This window comes from Muntiacus reevesi, chromosome 3, assembly GCF_963930625.1.
Source record: "Muntiacus reevesi chromosome 3, mMunRee1.1, whole genome shotgun sequence".
In the NCBI taxonomy this organism is placed as follows: Eukaryota; Metazoa; Chordata; class Mammalia; order Artiodactyla; family Cervidae; genus Muntiacus; species Muntiacus reevesi.
In genome coordinates this window covers 145,585,002-145,601,017 of record NC_089251.1, presented here as the reverse complement: position 1 = coordinate 145,601,017, position 16,016 = coordinate 145,585,002, and the positions used below count along the sequence as shown (strand labels likewise).

The window sequence follows — 16,016 nt, the reverse complement described above, 5'->3', positions numbered from 1 at the left end:
ATCTCTGGTCAGAGAATTGAGACCCCACATGCTATGTGGCCTGGCCAAAGGAAAAAAGAAGAAAAGGATAACATAGCTTAAATGTCAAGACAAATACATGAAATGTTACCTTGCAGAAAACTGAATAATGAGAGTTGAAACAGTCACTGCTCAGTTCCCTTGATTTCTCCTAATACTCCTTCCTGCACCCCTACATCAATGCACGTCAAACTTTAAACTGTGATCTGATTTCACAGGGTTGGAGAAGGAAGCAAAGGCAGTAGAACCACGGGGTGAAGGCAGAGTGCCTTCCTTATAGAACTTCTAGTTTGCCAATGTTACAAACAGAATGCCATTTTAAACTCTGACCCTAGATGTCCAGAATCCCCTTGAACATTCACAAAACTTATAAATTTCTACCATCATAACCAGCCAAACTTTAGGTGGAAATGTGCTTCTAGCAGTCAGAGAATTAACAAAAGACATATTAAAAAAGCAAAAACAGGATATGAGTAACAATAACCTGTGAGTACACCGAATGATATACTGTGTTAGTTGTATCATTAATTAACAAGATCAGTATGGTTCTGATTCTCATTTACCTTTATTAAATATTTCTTAATGTCATCGTATTTCTCCACGGAGAAGGCACCAACATGCTGAGGAATGAATTCCAAGCTCTCTAGTGTCTGAGTCTGTGAACGACTTAGTATCTCTGGGCTATAAAAAGGGAAAAGAGAGCCTATCATGTATTTTAAGAAAGCAAGATAATTTTAAGTGCACATGAAGGTCTATTAAGGATGAAATGGGGCAACCATCACAGTGTTCAGCCCAAATGTGCTTACAATTTCTAACTGTCCTGTATTAGATTTATATAAGTTATTTAAAACAGTACTTAATGTTACTCCACACAAACCACAATAAATTAAAGAAAATGTTGTGTCAATATAAACCCTGGTGTTGAAAAACATGTAATGTTAGCCTGAAGAGAAAACTGGTGACAGACTTGTTAGTGAGGATAGAAATGGAATAAAGGGGAGAGGGAGAGCTAAAGAATGAAGGATGAAATGGAAATGAGCTCAAGTTGTAAGGGGATAATGTGGACACTACAACAGGTGGTGGGGTACGCACACGATGGCTAAAGGGAAGCTTCGGATGAAGAGGTTAAGACAAAACACAAACTAACCATCAACTGAACTTTTTCGTATTAGCACTCTATCATTAGATTATAATCAATGAGAAATCAGAAACAGCACACAATTAACACTGATACTATTTTAATAGTATCAATGAACAAATAAGATCTTTGTGGCAGCAATGTGGTTTTACACAAAAGTTCATTCATTCTCACTTCTTGGAAATACCCAACAAGAGTTAACCAAAGTTAACTGGAGGACTCAAGTCTCAGTGTCTTGGCCCAGGGGCTCTATCAGCGAAGGCTGACCAATTGCATCCCACAAGGACACATCTACAGCTTTAATCAATCCTGGGAGTTTCCATTTCTTTCACTAATACAGTAGGAGATAAAACTCATAAACTTCATGAATGAAACACTATTATCAATTCCCATTGACCCCCAATACAGGAAAAAACAAAACCAAACCTTCTTTCTATATTGCAGGGATTAGCAAGTTCTTTAGATTCAAATGCTAATCAGCGCTTGCGGAAGTGACTGGCCAAGTTACATACAGAAACATGAAGAATGGCAGATGGAAAAAGAAAAGCAGGAAAAAGGAAGAAAATAAGAAAAAGAAAGAAATGAAAAGTATATCTGTAATTTTTCTTTCAGCACTTCCAAATCATTGTACCATTTCCTTTTGGCCACAAAGGTTTCTGACAACAAAGATGCAGCCATTTGAACTGCTATGCCATATATATGTAATGCATAATTCTTCTGTAGCTGCTTTCAAGATTTTTTCTTCCAATTTGAATTATCACATGTCTGTGCATGGATATCTGGTTTTTTCTAGGATGAAGTTTGTTCAGCTTCTTGAATGTGCAGGTTTATGTGCTGGGCTTTCACCAAACTTGGGAGTTATCAATCACTACTTATTCAAATATTTTTTCAGCTCTGCAATTTTTCTCCTTTCCTTCTGGGATTCCAAGGACACAAATGTTAGACTCTCAGGTCCTTAGAGCTCTGTTCACTTTTTTTTTTCACACTCTGTTGTTCAGCTTAAATAATTTCTATTAGTCTATTTTCAAGTTTACTGACTCTTCCGCTGTCATTTCCTACCTGCTCCTGAGTCCACCCAATGATTTTTAAAATTTTACTTACTGTAGTTTTCATTTCAACAATTCTGATTTGGTTCTTCTTTATACCCTCTATTTCTTTGCAGGTATTTTCAATTTCAATATTTGTTTCAAGGATGTTTACAATTTCTCATCTGAATGTTTTTATAATGGTTCCCTTAAAGTTCTTGTCATATAATTCCAAAATCCAGGTTAGGGGGTCATGGATGTCTGTTGATTATCTTTCCCCAAGTAAGTTGAGATTTCATGGTTCTTTGATTGCCAAGTAATTCTGGTTTATTTCCTGGACATTTTGAGTATTATGCTATGAGCTTCTGGGTCCTGTTTATATCCTATTGAGGATGTTGCATCCAAAACATAGTAAACATAGTAGAACTGAAACTGTTGTCTTTACAAGGACCTGCCTGTGAAGCTGGCCCTTCGGTGGCACCTGGGAACCAAATCCCCTATGCGACTATGAAGCATTTCCTAACTGATAAGGGTATTGTGGCACTGCCCGTATTAACAAAGTGGTTTACGGTGAACATGTGCTTCCTTCTGGGACTGTGGGATTTTGGCAGCTGGTAGGCTTAAGATGCCTATGTGACCGGTCCTCAGTAAACACCGGGGGCAGTTCATCTCTGATGGGCTTTGCTGAGCAGAAATACCGTGTGTGTGGGGCTGCATTTTACTACCTGGGGGAGAGTGTGCTATATGTGAGCCCTCAGAGAAGAGGCGAGCACAGGAAGCGTGCACGTGGATTCCTCCAGACTCCGCGTGTGTCTTCTTCCCCCATGATCGGCTGTGGAGCCTTGCCGTGTTGCTGGAACAACTCTGACCTGTGAGCACAACTATACGCTGAGTCACACTGAGTCCCTCCAGTGAATCACTCAATGTGTGGGTGACCTAGGAGTCTCTCAGACAGCTGGTATTCTGTTTCAGCTATCTGGGGGCTATGGTTTCAGTGTCAGGCCACTTCCTGCGGGCCATGCAGGCCTGTCTGGGTCTGTTCCGCGAGTGCCACTCAAGCATTGGTCTGGGACCTAGGTGGATTGCTTAGCTAATTAGAATCAAATCCACACATGAACAGGTATGGGGTGAGTCCAGGAGTTCATAAACAACTTATCAGGGTTGCTTTCCAAAGTTCCTCTCTCTCTATGACGTCCCCAGCATTTTCTGATTCCCCCTGTAGGTAAGGCTTCCGCCTGAAACTACCCACTTCCATAAAGCAGTGGGAGGACAGACAGAGAAGCCAACACGGCAGTAAGGTCTGGCCCTGACTCCTGGCCCTGATGACCCACCAGGGAGAAGAAGGGCCCACCCCGGGAGAGCCCTGGCTCCTCCAGGTACTCCTGGCTGCTCCAGCTGCTGCATCGCCGTCCTGCCACAGAAGTGTCTGTAGGCTGAGGCATGAGAAAGGGGAGGAGGAGAGAGAGAGAACCCAGTGTTCCTCCTCCACTCTTTCTGAGCTCTAGGAGTCCCTGGTATCTTTAGCCAGAAACAGAGGCGTTTTTCTGGATCCCTACACCACAGTGTGTGCGCCTAGTTTCAAGTTATACCGAGTTCAAGCTGAGAAACACTGAGGTTAAAAAGCTTGTAAGTTTTCCACTGGTTGGGTGGCACGCTGAATTCAGGTGCTCTCCCCCAATAATCTGCTGACATGTGCTCTTCAGAGTTTTGAATAATTCACCATGTATTCTGCCTGCAGTTTATATTAATAGTTGAGTTCAGTAGAAGACACAGGGAGGCGTGTTTTATCCATCCTTACCCAGAAGTACATCACTGACTTCTAAACTGTACTTAAAACCTAAAAGTGGAAATCCTTAACAACCTACTCACTTTAGGTTTCGTCTCCCACCAGGCTCTGTGCTGGGCAGGCATCCACGCACCTGTCTCTATGCTGGCGCCGACTGGTGGTCAGGGCCACAGCGATATTGTCCCACGCTTTCCAGACTTCCCCTTGGCCTGGGTTCTCACAGCCGAGCTGATGCCAGCACTCATCAAACACGGCTTTCCACTTCTCATCAGCTGGTACCGCCAGGTTTCCAAGCTTCCTGCTAATAAGGTTATGTCAGCTTTTTACTGATCACTTATTTTTGTGCAAATATCCTAAGGAATAGAAACTTTCTAATAATATGCGAACTGTAAATACTTCTGTAACAAAAGCTGCCCAAGTTGGTAGTGGCTCCGTTGTTTAAAGACTGAATAAAAAGTGTAAAAGGATGGTTTTTAGCTACTTAGTGTTTATTAGATACTAAAGTGTATGAACTGTTAAGTATGAAGCACATCAGATTTGTCTCCTTTGCTTTCTACATTTCTACAGAATTGATTTTGAAAAACTGATTCCTACTAAAAAGAGAAGTTTCTGTGCCTTGCATATCTCACAGTGAGAGCTGAAACATACATTATGCACTGGCTTCTAAAAATACTCTTTAAGAATAAACATGCTACAGAAAGCGTATCACGCTCCCATGAAAACAAAGAATCTGAGATGTTATCAAAATATAAAAACAAAGCAGAAGCTGGAATCAGTAAAGGAAAATAAACGTGCCAAAAACCTAGAGAAAGAACACAATACACTTAGTGACTTTGATTTTTTCCCACATATGCAGCGTATACTATTCCACTTATTGTATTTCTAGGGCTGATCTTTCTTTACTTTTCAAAATCAAGTTGTGCACAGCTTCCATTTTAAAAGGTTCTCTTTCGATCAACTTGGATTCCTGCACCATTAACAGTAAGATTATTCCTGCACATAGAACTTTCATCAGTTTAAACACTTATGCTCTGAGGCTATAATCTAAGACAAGACTGTAGATTTAGCTATCTGTAGCAGTGTCAGTTTATGATTTGGGGTTATACACTGCTTACAAAAACAGATTTTAAAAACTTATTCTGCATTTGAAATATTAACCACTTTTTAAAAAAGCAAGACAACTCAAAACATTCAATAATTAATCCATAATTAACAGTCATTACTCACAAAGCTTTAGGTCTGTCTTTATCACTCTCATACAGACTAGGCTTGAAGTATGTTCCAGTGATTTTGATCCCAGATCCCCATTCTCCACTAAAATAACCTTCAATGTAATCTCCATTTGGCATAGTCAGTGTTCCCTAGGTAATGGCAGAGAAAATGTGGAATTACAGGAAGTATTTCCAGTCTTAAAAATCAAGGGGGGGGGGGGTGGAAACAGCACTAAGTGGTTGGCATTTTCACTTTTAACTAGTCCCTAATCCTTAAAAAAAAGTGTATGTACATGCATGTGCAAAAAGAGTATATGAAAATAACCCATGGGTTAAAGAAAAAGAAATAACAAATAAAACTGTTAAAATACTTTGAGCTGTATAAAATGAATACACAACTTATCTAAATTGATGCAATACTACAAAAGCAGTGCTTAGAGGCAAATTTAAAGCTATAAATGTCTATATTATTTAAAAAAAATCTGAAATCAATAATCTAAAATTCCACCTCACAAGATCAGAAAAAAAGCAAACTAAACCCAAAGCAAGAAGATACTAAAGATTAGAGTAAAAATCAATGAGAAAGAAAATAAGAGATAAAAAACAATGAAACCAAAAGTTGCTTCTTTGAAAAGATATGAAAACTTAACACACATTTAACTGGATTGACTAAGAAAAAAAGACCAACACTTAACTAGACTGATCAAGAAAAAGAGAAGACATAAAATAGAAAATAAAAAAACAGAGGATGTTAAAATGCAATAAGCTATAAACAAGTAAATTCTTAAAATGTCAAAATATTTGAAAATATACATTTCACCAAAGAAGACAGATGAATTGCTAGTAAGTACTTGAAGATATGCTCTATAATGAGATTATTAATCACTAGGGAAATGTTAATTAAAACCATGAGGTTTCAGTTCACATCACCTAGAATGACAAAGAGGAAAAAAAGAAAATAATACTGGCAAAGGTGTGAAGAAATTAGAATCCTTATACATTGACTCTAGGAAAGTAAAATGATGCAGCCACTTTGGAAAATAGTTTGGCCATTTCTTAATATGTTAAACATCAATTTTCCATACAACCCAGCAACTATACTCCTAGGTATCCACCTGGGAGAAATGAGAACACATATTCACACAAGAAGTGGAAATGGAAAACAGAAACAAACTCAGAGACAGAAAACAAACCTGTGGTTTTGAAATGGGAATGGGTAGGATGTGGACAAATTAGGGGTATGGGCTTAACAGACACAAAGTACTATGTACACAGTAGATAAGCAACAAGGATACACTGTATGGCACAGGGAATTATACCCATTATCTTGCAATAACCTATAATAGGGGCAAAATCTGCAAAAATACTGAGTAGTCATGCTGTACATCTGAAACTAACACAATGTTATAGATCAATCATAATTCAATTAAAAAAAGAAGAAAAGAAGTTGTAGCTAACTTCACTATACACAGTAGCCTAAAGTTGAAAACAGTCTAAAGTTGAAAATAATCTAGTGCCCATCAACTGGTGAAGGGACAAACGAAATGTAGTTTGGGAATGGTGTTCAGCAATAAGAAAGTAATAAAGTACTGCGCATGCCACAATATGTAAAAATCTCAGAAACATGTCAAGTGTGAGAAGCCACACAAAAGAAAACCCTTGTTGTGTGATTCCAACTACATGAAAGGACCTAAAAGGGCAAATCTATAAAGTTAATCAGAGGTCGCCTGGGGCCGGAAGTGGAACCAGGGAATGATTATAACCGAGCAGGAGATGGCGATGGAAATGATCTCAAACTGGATCGTGGTAATGGTTGTACAACTCTGCATACGTACTAAAAACTCACTGAAATGCACACTTGAAACAGTTAAATTTTATTGGAGGCTAGCTTTTTTAAAGATCAAGAAAAAATCAGTAAAAGATTATTAAGAGAAAAAAGTTTCCAACCTTTCCACTGAGGGTCCAGTCATCTGAAAATTCCCCCTCATAGATAGTATCATCTTCAGAAAGTAAAACCCCATTTCCCTATGTGAAGAAACAAAACAAAAATCACAACACTTAAAACATGCAGCAACTTAGGGTCTCTGTAGCCACACCCTCCAAAGCCTTACATAATCTTAAAAAAAAAAAAGATAAGAAAAATTGTATTAGGGAAGGTGGAACATTAATAAAAAGATGACTGAAAAATTAAGGACTAGGAGTTTTAAAAAGCCAACTGTAACTTTATGCAAAACATTCCACTCACCATCATTTTATTAAGATGGAAGTTGCCTTCATAGTATAAACCAAACTGGGTAACTACTACACCATTGCCTTGGCATACATCATCTTGCCACAGTCCCATATACTTCTCCCCTCTGTAGAGAAATAGAAAAAAAAATTAAAAATAGAAATTAAAAGAAGTTTAAAAATCAATGATGATAAGGATGAGGCAGGGAAAAAACAATGATCACATGGAAGATGCCAAGCAACAGCCCTAGGTTAGTATCTGTCCCATTTCACTAATTAAAGTGTCAATGCTGTCTCCTCCAACATGGGACAATGTGACTGCAAAACACATCCCGCTCTGAACACTGTCCTCTCAGGACCTGGTGGCTCAGATGATAAAGAATCCGCCTGCAACGCGGAAGATCTGGGTTCAAACCCTGGGTTGGGAAAATTCCCTGGAGAAGGGGATGGCTACCCACTCCTGTGTTCTGACCTGGAGAATTCCACAGACAGAGAAGCATGGCGGGCTACAGTCTGTGGGGTTGCAAAGAGTCGGACACAACCGAGTGATTAACACACATAGATCAGACATAGATCTGTATATACTTTCAGAGCTTCCTTGATAATTGTAAAATATTTAATTAATGCCAAGAATTCAACTCGAAACAATGTCATTCAAAAGGTGAACTTAAACCTATGCACAATTTTTCTTAACCAAAGTTCACTGACTTAAATGGGGTATATCAAAAAAGCAGGCTCATTCTTCCACCTATTCAAACTCAGAGAAACCTTACTAATCTCCACTAAAAGAATCAAATGAGTACAAACTACCGGTTAAATAACCGTGGATTGTAGTAACTACAGCAAAAATTTTCAGTCCCACATTATGACAATAACATGTGTGTGCTGCGTTGCTTCAGTCGTGTCCGACTCTGTGCGCCCCCACGGACTGTAGCTCACCAGGCTCCTCTGTCCATGGGATTCTCCAGACAAGAATACTGGAGTGGGTTGCCATGCCCTCCTCCAGAGGACCTGCCCAGCCCAGGGATCAAACTCACGTCTCTTACATCTCCTGCACTCGCAGGCGGGTTCTTTACCACCAGCAACACCTGGGAAGCCCTGACAATAACGAGGGGGAGATTATACATTCAGTCTAAAAGCACATCAGGCCGCACCAAATACAGAGGCAAAAAACTATATTTCTCCCCAAAGTTTAGTTCGTTGAATTTAACCAAGTTTGATTCCTGGTGAATGGCATGGTAACAAGTGAGAGGCTTGACAGGAACAGCTACATAGAAATGTGTTTAGATAACTATTTTATAATCCCAAAAGGGAATTTTCACTGATCTTCCTAACTTTTTATTCCTATTATCTACTGATTGCATTAAAGGTTTTTCTTTGTATAATACTCATAGACTTGGTAGCCCCTTTGAGACATGAAAAGCTTTGTATGGGTGAAGCTTTAAGGAAAATCATACCAATGTTAATTTTGAATGATCCAGATCTTGTATAGAAGTAACCTGTTGTCTGGTTCACAACCAAATGAATAAAATGACACCTGATAACTCTATTTTCTTATTAAAAATGTTCTCAGTATTGTCCAATTAATACACTTAGCCTTCATAAAATCATCTTTTTTTAGAGACATGTAGGAACCTTATCCCCTCAACTAAACTGAGAGAGCAGAAGCATAATACTGTACCTTGTGATATCATCAAAGACGCCATATCCTGCTTTCTTATCCATTACCCACTGGCCAATGAACATACTGGGAGAAGAGGAAGTCAGCTTTCCGCTTCGCAGGAGACCATGACCATGACGCATATTATCTTGAAAACAGCCTTCAAACACTTCACCAGAGGCATAACTGTGGTTAGAAAGAATGGATAAAGATCACAAGCTTACTGAATTCTGATCCTCATTTTTACAAAGTTTAGGAAATTCAAAATTATACTCATGTCTCACTGGTAGCTCTATTTATTTATGACTATTTTTCACCAATCAAATATCTCATTTTTGAAAGACTGGGTTTAAGAAGTTGAAGGTGTTATGGGGAGAATTTTATGTTAACATGAGGGAAAATGTGTCCCTTATGGGAAAATGAAATAATGAGTGATCTCTGAAAGAATGACAGGTTTTATCCGTAGCAGAGCTATGCAGTAAATATCAGATAAATTCACAAGCAAGATATCTAGGAGATTCTATGAGAAAGTTATGGTTTACAATGATTTTACAGTTTTAAGAACTAAATAATAAGCTAATATCTTCATCCTGTGATAGATGAGAGGCTGATATTTAAAAGAAGAGTCAACACATTTTCAGTCATTAGGGATGAGTAAAATTTACTGCATGGAAACAGAACATTCAGGTTTACATGATTTTTTTTTTCTTTTAAATTTAACTGGAAGATAATGGCTTCACAATGTTGTATTGACTTCTGCCATACAGCAATGTAAATCAGCCCTAAGTATACACATGTCCCTCCCTCCTGAACTTCTCTTCCAGCTCCCACCCCATCCCGCCCCTCGGGCTGTCAGAGAGTACTGCTGTGAGCTCCCCATGTTAAACAGCAACTTCTCATTAGCAACCAGTTAGCAACCTTTCCAATGCTATTACCTATAGACTCCTTGACCACACATTTTTCCTTCTTTCCAATGGCCTACATAATGGTCTTCTTTGTTCAGTGCTTTGTTTGGGATTCTATATTCTCCATATCTGCCAAGGAAAATAAAAACATTTTAAGATGCATGTATGACATACTCACTTTTGGTATGAATATATTGGTAAATATAATAAGAACAGAGAAAAGATCTACCTAGAAGAGTAAATGGGTTATTGGTTTATGTGGTTACCTATTACCTAAGCTATTTGGCAAGTCTTAGAGGAATGGGACATCAACACCATTACAGAGTAATTAGGTGTTTTATCCCAAGTCCAATGAAAAACAGAAAATCCTAGGCCTATTTTTGCCCCCAATTAGCTGCATCACCTTGGGTAAGTCTAGGTACCCAGCTCCCTCATATGTGCAACAAGGCAGGTAAATTAAAAGTATCTCAAGTCTCTTCTCATTCTGAAATTCTATGAAATAGAGATTAAAAGACATCAAAATTTATATTATCACACACACAAAAATTACCTACCCAATTTATATAGTAATCTTTTTATATAGTAAAATAAAATTAGTTCTCTGACATGAAACAAAACACTTCACTGCCATACATTTACCATGTAAACATATTTATAGTGTTAGAAAACATGACCTGTTTATATAAAAATAACATCATTTGAATATCATTAAGATAAACATCATTCAGAAGATTTCCCCTTCAACAGATCACAGAAATTAAAGATGGATTAAAATTATTGAAGGGAAAATTTCTCTATGTCCGTTGTGTAAAGGGGGCACTTGATCTCAACAGTCTCAACATCAACATTACCCAAGTACTCAGTCCTTACAACTGAGAAACGGATAGAAAAAACAGTCCTATGTCAACAGATAGAAGCTGTGTAATTTAAGGTCACCAACTGTCAAAGCAAATGATTCATTCTAGGTAAAACAATGCTGCAGCTGGATTCCGAGCTCTCTTCATGTTCATACCTGTGCATGATAAGTCCTAATCCATTTCCAAAAACATAAAATTCTACTGTCTTGGAAATAACTGTGAGCACAAAATAACACACTTTAAGACACTTACGTTCACAATGTACTTACCCATCTTCCAAGCCATTCCTGAACATGCCAGAATACATCTTTCCATCTGGCCACTTCAAAACCCCTCTGGAAATGCATAAGCAAAGAATAATACGTGTCAACTAAAGTTTCCGAAAATCAGTACTTTTTCAGTAGCTAGATTACCATCCTGACTCCAGACATAAATCAAATCATGAACATGCTAACCTGCCATGAGGCTTCCCTGAAAGCCAGCGTCCATCATAGGTTGCATCCTTTAGGCGAGGATCCTTGTAGAAAGTGTATTTGGCACTGCGTGAAATTGGTGGTTCCTGCCTCTGAATACTGCTGCCACTTCCATAAGGTGGAAGATCAGACATCCCCCTCAAAGCCTGATCCACAGCCTGGCTTATAGCCCGGAGCCACTTGGTCTAAGAGCAAAAAGCACATGCCAGCAAACTTAAAGCAACAACTCATCAAGTATTGCTTTACATCTTGATAGCTTTCCTTAGTGTGGAAATTTTATCTGACTCCTAACACTCTCTTTATTGAGTAACACTGACTGGCTCTTAAAATTCATTGCTTTATGTTTTAAATTGTTACATTAAAACAACAAAAATCTATTAATTCTGGTTTAATGAAGATTTATCAGACATAATTATGGATCATTAAGCAAGCAAGAACAATTTGTATTTCTTCCTCACTACTGTAAGAGACAGAAACAGCCAGGCCAAAGATGGAAAGAAAATACCATAAGACTAACCTTTTCCTGGGGTGTTGATGAAATGAGAGTGAACTGCTCCTCGGGTGTAGTTATCTTTAGGCCATTCCTGAAATGTGCACAAGGATAAAGGCCAGCAGGTATGACAACCTGTTGTTATAACATCAATCCTCAAATATGAAAAGCAACTTGTTTATTTCAGGAGGATCAGAAGTCAATTAGATATAAATGCAGTCCTGCCCTGGGTTTGGTTCCCATAGTGGGAAAAAGACACAGTTTCTTTGCTCTGGGTTAAACAATGGGGATGTAAGCAGTGGAGAAGCTCTTCCAACACTCTTCATGTTGGCTCTGTCATGATCTTCCCTCTAGGCCACTTACTAACTATGTGTTGGGATGGTGAATACTCTTGTACACAATAGGGAGGCCTCTTGAGCTTTAATTTGTCTAAGGAAGCAACCTGGGTAAATAACACAAGAAGGGAATGAGGTAGAAGGGACACTTACACACCACCAGTTTCTTCAGAAAGTGGCTCAGCCCACAGTGTGGCCAAAGGGAAAACATGGTGTGTGGAGAACTGAAACAAAGAACATGTACACACGTCTGAGAAAGCCCATGTGGGCCCTGAAGTTGCTGCTGCAGAACCCCTTTCAAGTGGTTAAGTCCACCTTAGTCACATCCCCATAACACAGCTAACCCCAGTGGTCTCGCCATGTTTGTGGCTAGGACCCCTTCACATGGCTGACACTCATTTTCAATTTGGAAACTAAAAGAGCTCCTGGAAGTCTAGCCTGTGCCACCAAGCAAGCTAAACATTCTCTTTCACTCAAGTGTTTCAGGAAAATCACAACAGTTTGTAGAATAAACTGATAGTATGATTAATTAAATACTCATAGTACCGCCCCCCCCATGGCCTCTTTTGAGGTGGGGAATCTAGCCTACCTGGGCGTGGACTAGGGCATCATTAAAGAGAATGAACCAGTTCACAGAAAATCTCCCCGCATGCTGCAGGGACAGGGCCCGGTTGCTGCTCTCACATAGCAACCGACGCTCGGGCTTCCGCAAGGAATCCTGGGATTGAAAACAAAAAGAAAATCAAAGTAACAAAATTATTTTATGCAAGGAGAAAAAGAAAAAAAAATACAAATCACATTTAGGAGAATTTGTTGGTTATAGCTTAGCTTGGTATTAATAAACTTAAATTCAGATGGGACCCAAACATTTCATAAAAGCAGAGCTCCAAGGAAAATAAAAAAGACAGGAAAGTGGCTCAGTTGGTATATCTGCCTGCTATGCAGGAAACCCGAGTTCGATCCCTGGGTCAGGAAGATCCCCTAGAGAAGGAAATGGCAACCCACTCCAGTACTCTTGCCTAGAGAATTTCACAGACAGAGGAGCCAGGTAAGCTACAGTCATGGGATTGCAAGAGTTGGACACGACTATGCAACTAACTTTCACTTTCACTTTCAGGAGCAAGCAAACAGAAGAAGAGACATATTCAGAAAAGATTCCCAGCGATGAGGGAAGGTGCTGATACCCAGAACCCCCATGGCTGTGGTCCTTAGATCACCCTTAGAAAAGGGGTCACTATAGCACCATTACCGTAAACAAGTGAGGAGTCAAGAAAATTATGGCAGCTATTACACTATGCCTGCTGTCTGTGGGGTAATGACCATTGGCATGGTTTACCGTCATTTTTCCAGGAAAGGTCTTCCAGAAACTCAATGTATATTCTGCTTCCTTCCTTTTCCTGCCGAGATGGACAGCAAGTGACTCATAACAAGAGCTGGAATCCTGCAGCTTCTGGTATTCTGGAGATGTCTAGAGGCCAATAATTAAGAGGTGGGGGGAAAGGATATATAACAATTGTCCAGAATTTGTAGACTCATTGTGGTTTAGATATATAGTAATAAACTTAGGAAAGGAAGCCAGTCTAAGAAAAGACATGGTACACTAAAGGGAACTGAGAAAAAAGAAGACTGTCTCCAGAAAATTCTACCACATACAGTTACACATGTATCACATACAGGTACATATGAAATGGGGGAAGAACTCAAGAGGGAAAAGAAACAAACACTGGCAGTTATCAGTAAGGAGAAAAGCAGAGAACTCAGGATAGGAGAGGAATTATCAATGGTTTTGGTCTCAGGATCCCTCTATTTTGCTTCTGTGGGCTATAATCTCTTGATATTTACCATATGGGAAAATAAAGTTGAAAATTTTTTAAATCTTTATTAATTCAAATATAACAAAAAATTTTAATTAAAATTAAAATTTCAAAACAAAAAAAATGTTTCATATGAAAAGCAACATTGTTCCACATTTTTTCAAATCTCTTTATTATCTGAATTAAAAGATGACAGCTGGATTTTCATATCTGCCACTGCATTTAATCTGTTGAGATTGTTTAGTTCAAACAAATGAAGAAAATCTTCCAACTTGCTACAGGTGGAAATACAGCTGAAATTAGATCAGTTTGGGCTAACACCGAAACCAGACAAAAGAAAAGACCTACAAGACCAGGTAGGATCAAACATAAAAAGGCCACATAAATTCCTAGATCATTCTGAAGACAACATCTGTCCTAAATAAGGATCCCAAGATATAAAAAATTCCAAACTATAAGAAACCCTAGAATCATTATGGTTTCTTTAGAGCCCTTCGGAATGGAAACTAAAACAACACATTTCAGTACAATTTCAAAAGTAACTGTCTTAGGACCAGCTTTAATATATGCTAGAGTGATGTAAATTTTCTAGGACTCCACCTAACTAATTTTATACAGAAAGTGATCTAGTTCACATTTGAGAAAATCCTGTAACACTGATGATTTTTCACAGCATATGTCAAAGTGACCCAAATACCTGGCATGAAGTCTACCATGAATCCAGGCCAGGTGCTAACGCCACGCCTTAGAAGGGTGTGTCATTGCAGGCAGGGTTTTAACAGCTCTGTTTAACTTATAACTTGTGCTCAGTATGTACTCAAAGTTGGACAACTACCGAACGAGTAGCAAAACTGGGTCTCAGCTTTAGACTGACATAAAACGAATAAAGTGAATCTTGTCAAGGCCCTGAAAGGAAATTGAATCCATAGCAAAGAACACTAGATAAACCTACAGTCATACTTTCTTCTTTCATTTCCCTGAAGAAAAATAAATTTAGTGGAGTTCCAGATCTTGGGGTAGAATAATTCAAACAAACAACTATGATCCTTGGCTTCCCAAGTGTCCACAAGAGGATATATGTGAGCTTACCACTTCAAAACAGGTAGCAAGTTTTAGCAAAACTTTTGCATAACTATGAAGTCGTCTGATTGGCAAGAAAAACAGAGTATTCAAAATTTCCATCAACTGGGTGTTTTCATCATCCACTTCTGATAAATCTTGCAACAGCTCCTGGTTTTTATTTAGGAAATCACTGAAGGTAGAGAAAAAAAGGGATTCAGTTAATCATTTTGATATTGACAATATGCATGATATTAAATAGAAGTATTTCACCACATACTACTTTCTTCAAAATGTACATTTTTAGGTGCTATGGAAGAAAGTAGCAGATGATTAATACAATGAAATAAACATGATGTAATTAAAACAATTTCCCTGCCTATAAATATGGGATTTTTGAGTATAAAAAGTAGTAAATGGTAGGAACAGTAACACTGTAATAGATACGGTGAATCACCGACTTGTGCCTAAAGTTCTAGGAAATGAATCATACATCCCACAGTTATAGGGAATAATTGGAGACAAGCTGACACAGTTACCTGTTAATTTCCAAGTAGGAAGTCACAACAATAAATGGCAAAACCAACTGTTCTAATCACTTGTGCTAAACATAAATACTGGAAGAAAAACAAAGTTCTCTGCTCTAACAAAATTGGCATGGAATACTAAATGCTGATAATTTCTTTTTTTTCAATTTGTGATCATCTAATAAGAGCTTACTACAAAGGTGTATTAAAAGGTATAGATGCCAGTACTACAATTAACAGCGAACAGTAAAGCAAATTATATGTGTGGATTTTAAAATCACTGGGATCATTGAAAAAACATTTCAAACTGAAACCAATATTCACTTTTTACATTCAAGTATGAAGTGAAGTGAAGCGAAAGTCGCTCAATTGTGTCCTACTCTTTGTGACCCCATGGACTATACAGTCCATGGAATTCTCCAGGCCAGAATACTGGAGAGGGTAGCCTTTTCCTTCTCCAGGGGATCTTCCCAACCCAGGGATCAAACC

The 16,016-nt window shown here is 38.5% G+C and overlaps 1 protein-coding gene across 3 annotated transcripts in view; it reads right to left on the bottom strand.

Moving 5' to 3' along the window:
- Positions 1–16,016, bottom strand: part of ALS2 (alsin Rho guanine nucleotide exchange factor ALS2) — a 58,816-nt gene that overhangs the window by 6,055 nt on the left and 36,745 nt on the right. Inside the window, exons 13-26 of one of the 3 annotated variants that reach the window (XM_065930816.1) lie at positions 15,031–15,193; positions 13,464–13,595; positions 12,717–12,845; positions 12,281–12,351; positions 11,820–11,886; positions 11,285–11,487; positions 11,099–11,164; positions 10,003–10,101; positions 9,089–9,253; positions 7,424–7,535; positions 7,126–7,203; positions 5,195–5,328; positions 4,101–4,268; positions 582–699 (exon numbers count right to left, since the gene is read on the bottom strand). In XM_065930816.1, coding sequence (XP_065786888.1) covers positions 582–699; positions 4,101–4,268; positions 5,195–5,328; positions 7,126–7,203; positions 7,424–7,535; positions 9,089–9,253; positions 10,003–10,101; positions 11,099–11,164; positions 11,285–11,487; positions 11,820–11,886; positions 12,281–12,351; positions 12,717–12,845; positions 13,464–13,595; positions 15,031–15,193 — 1,705 coding nt within the window. Of the gene's footprint in view, positions 1–581; positions 700–4,100; positions 4,269–5,194; positions 5,329–7,125; positions 7,204–7,423; positions 7,536–9,088; positions 9,254–10,002; positions 10,102–11,098; positions 11,165–11,284; positions 11,488–11,819; positions 11,887–12,280; positions 12,352–12,716; positions 12,846–13,463; positions 13,596–15,030; positions 15,194–16,016 lie in introns of those variants that run through there. The other 2 variants (XM_065930817.1, XR_010662437.1) reach the window with 2 other exon arrangements.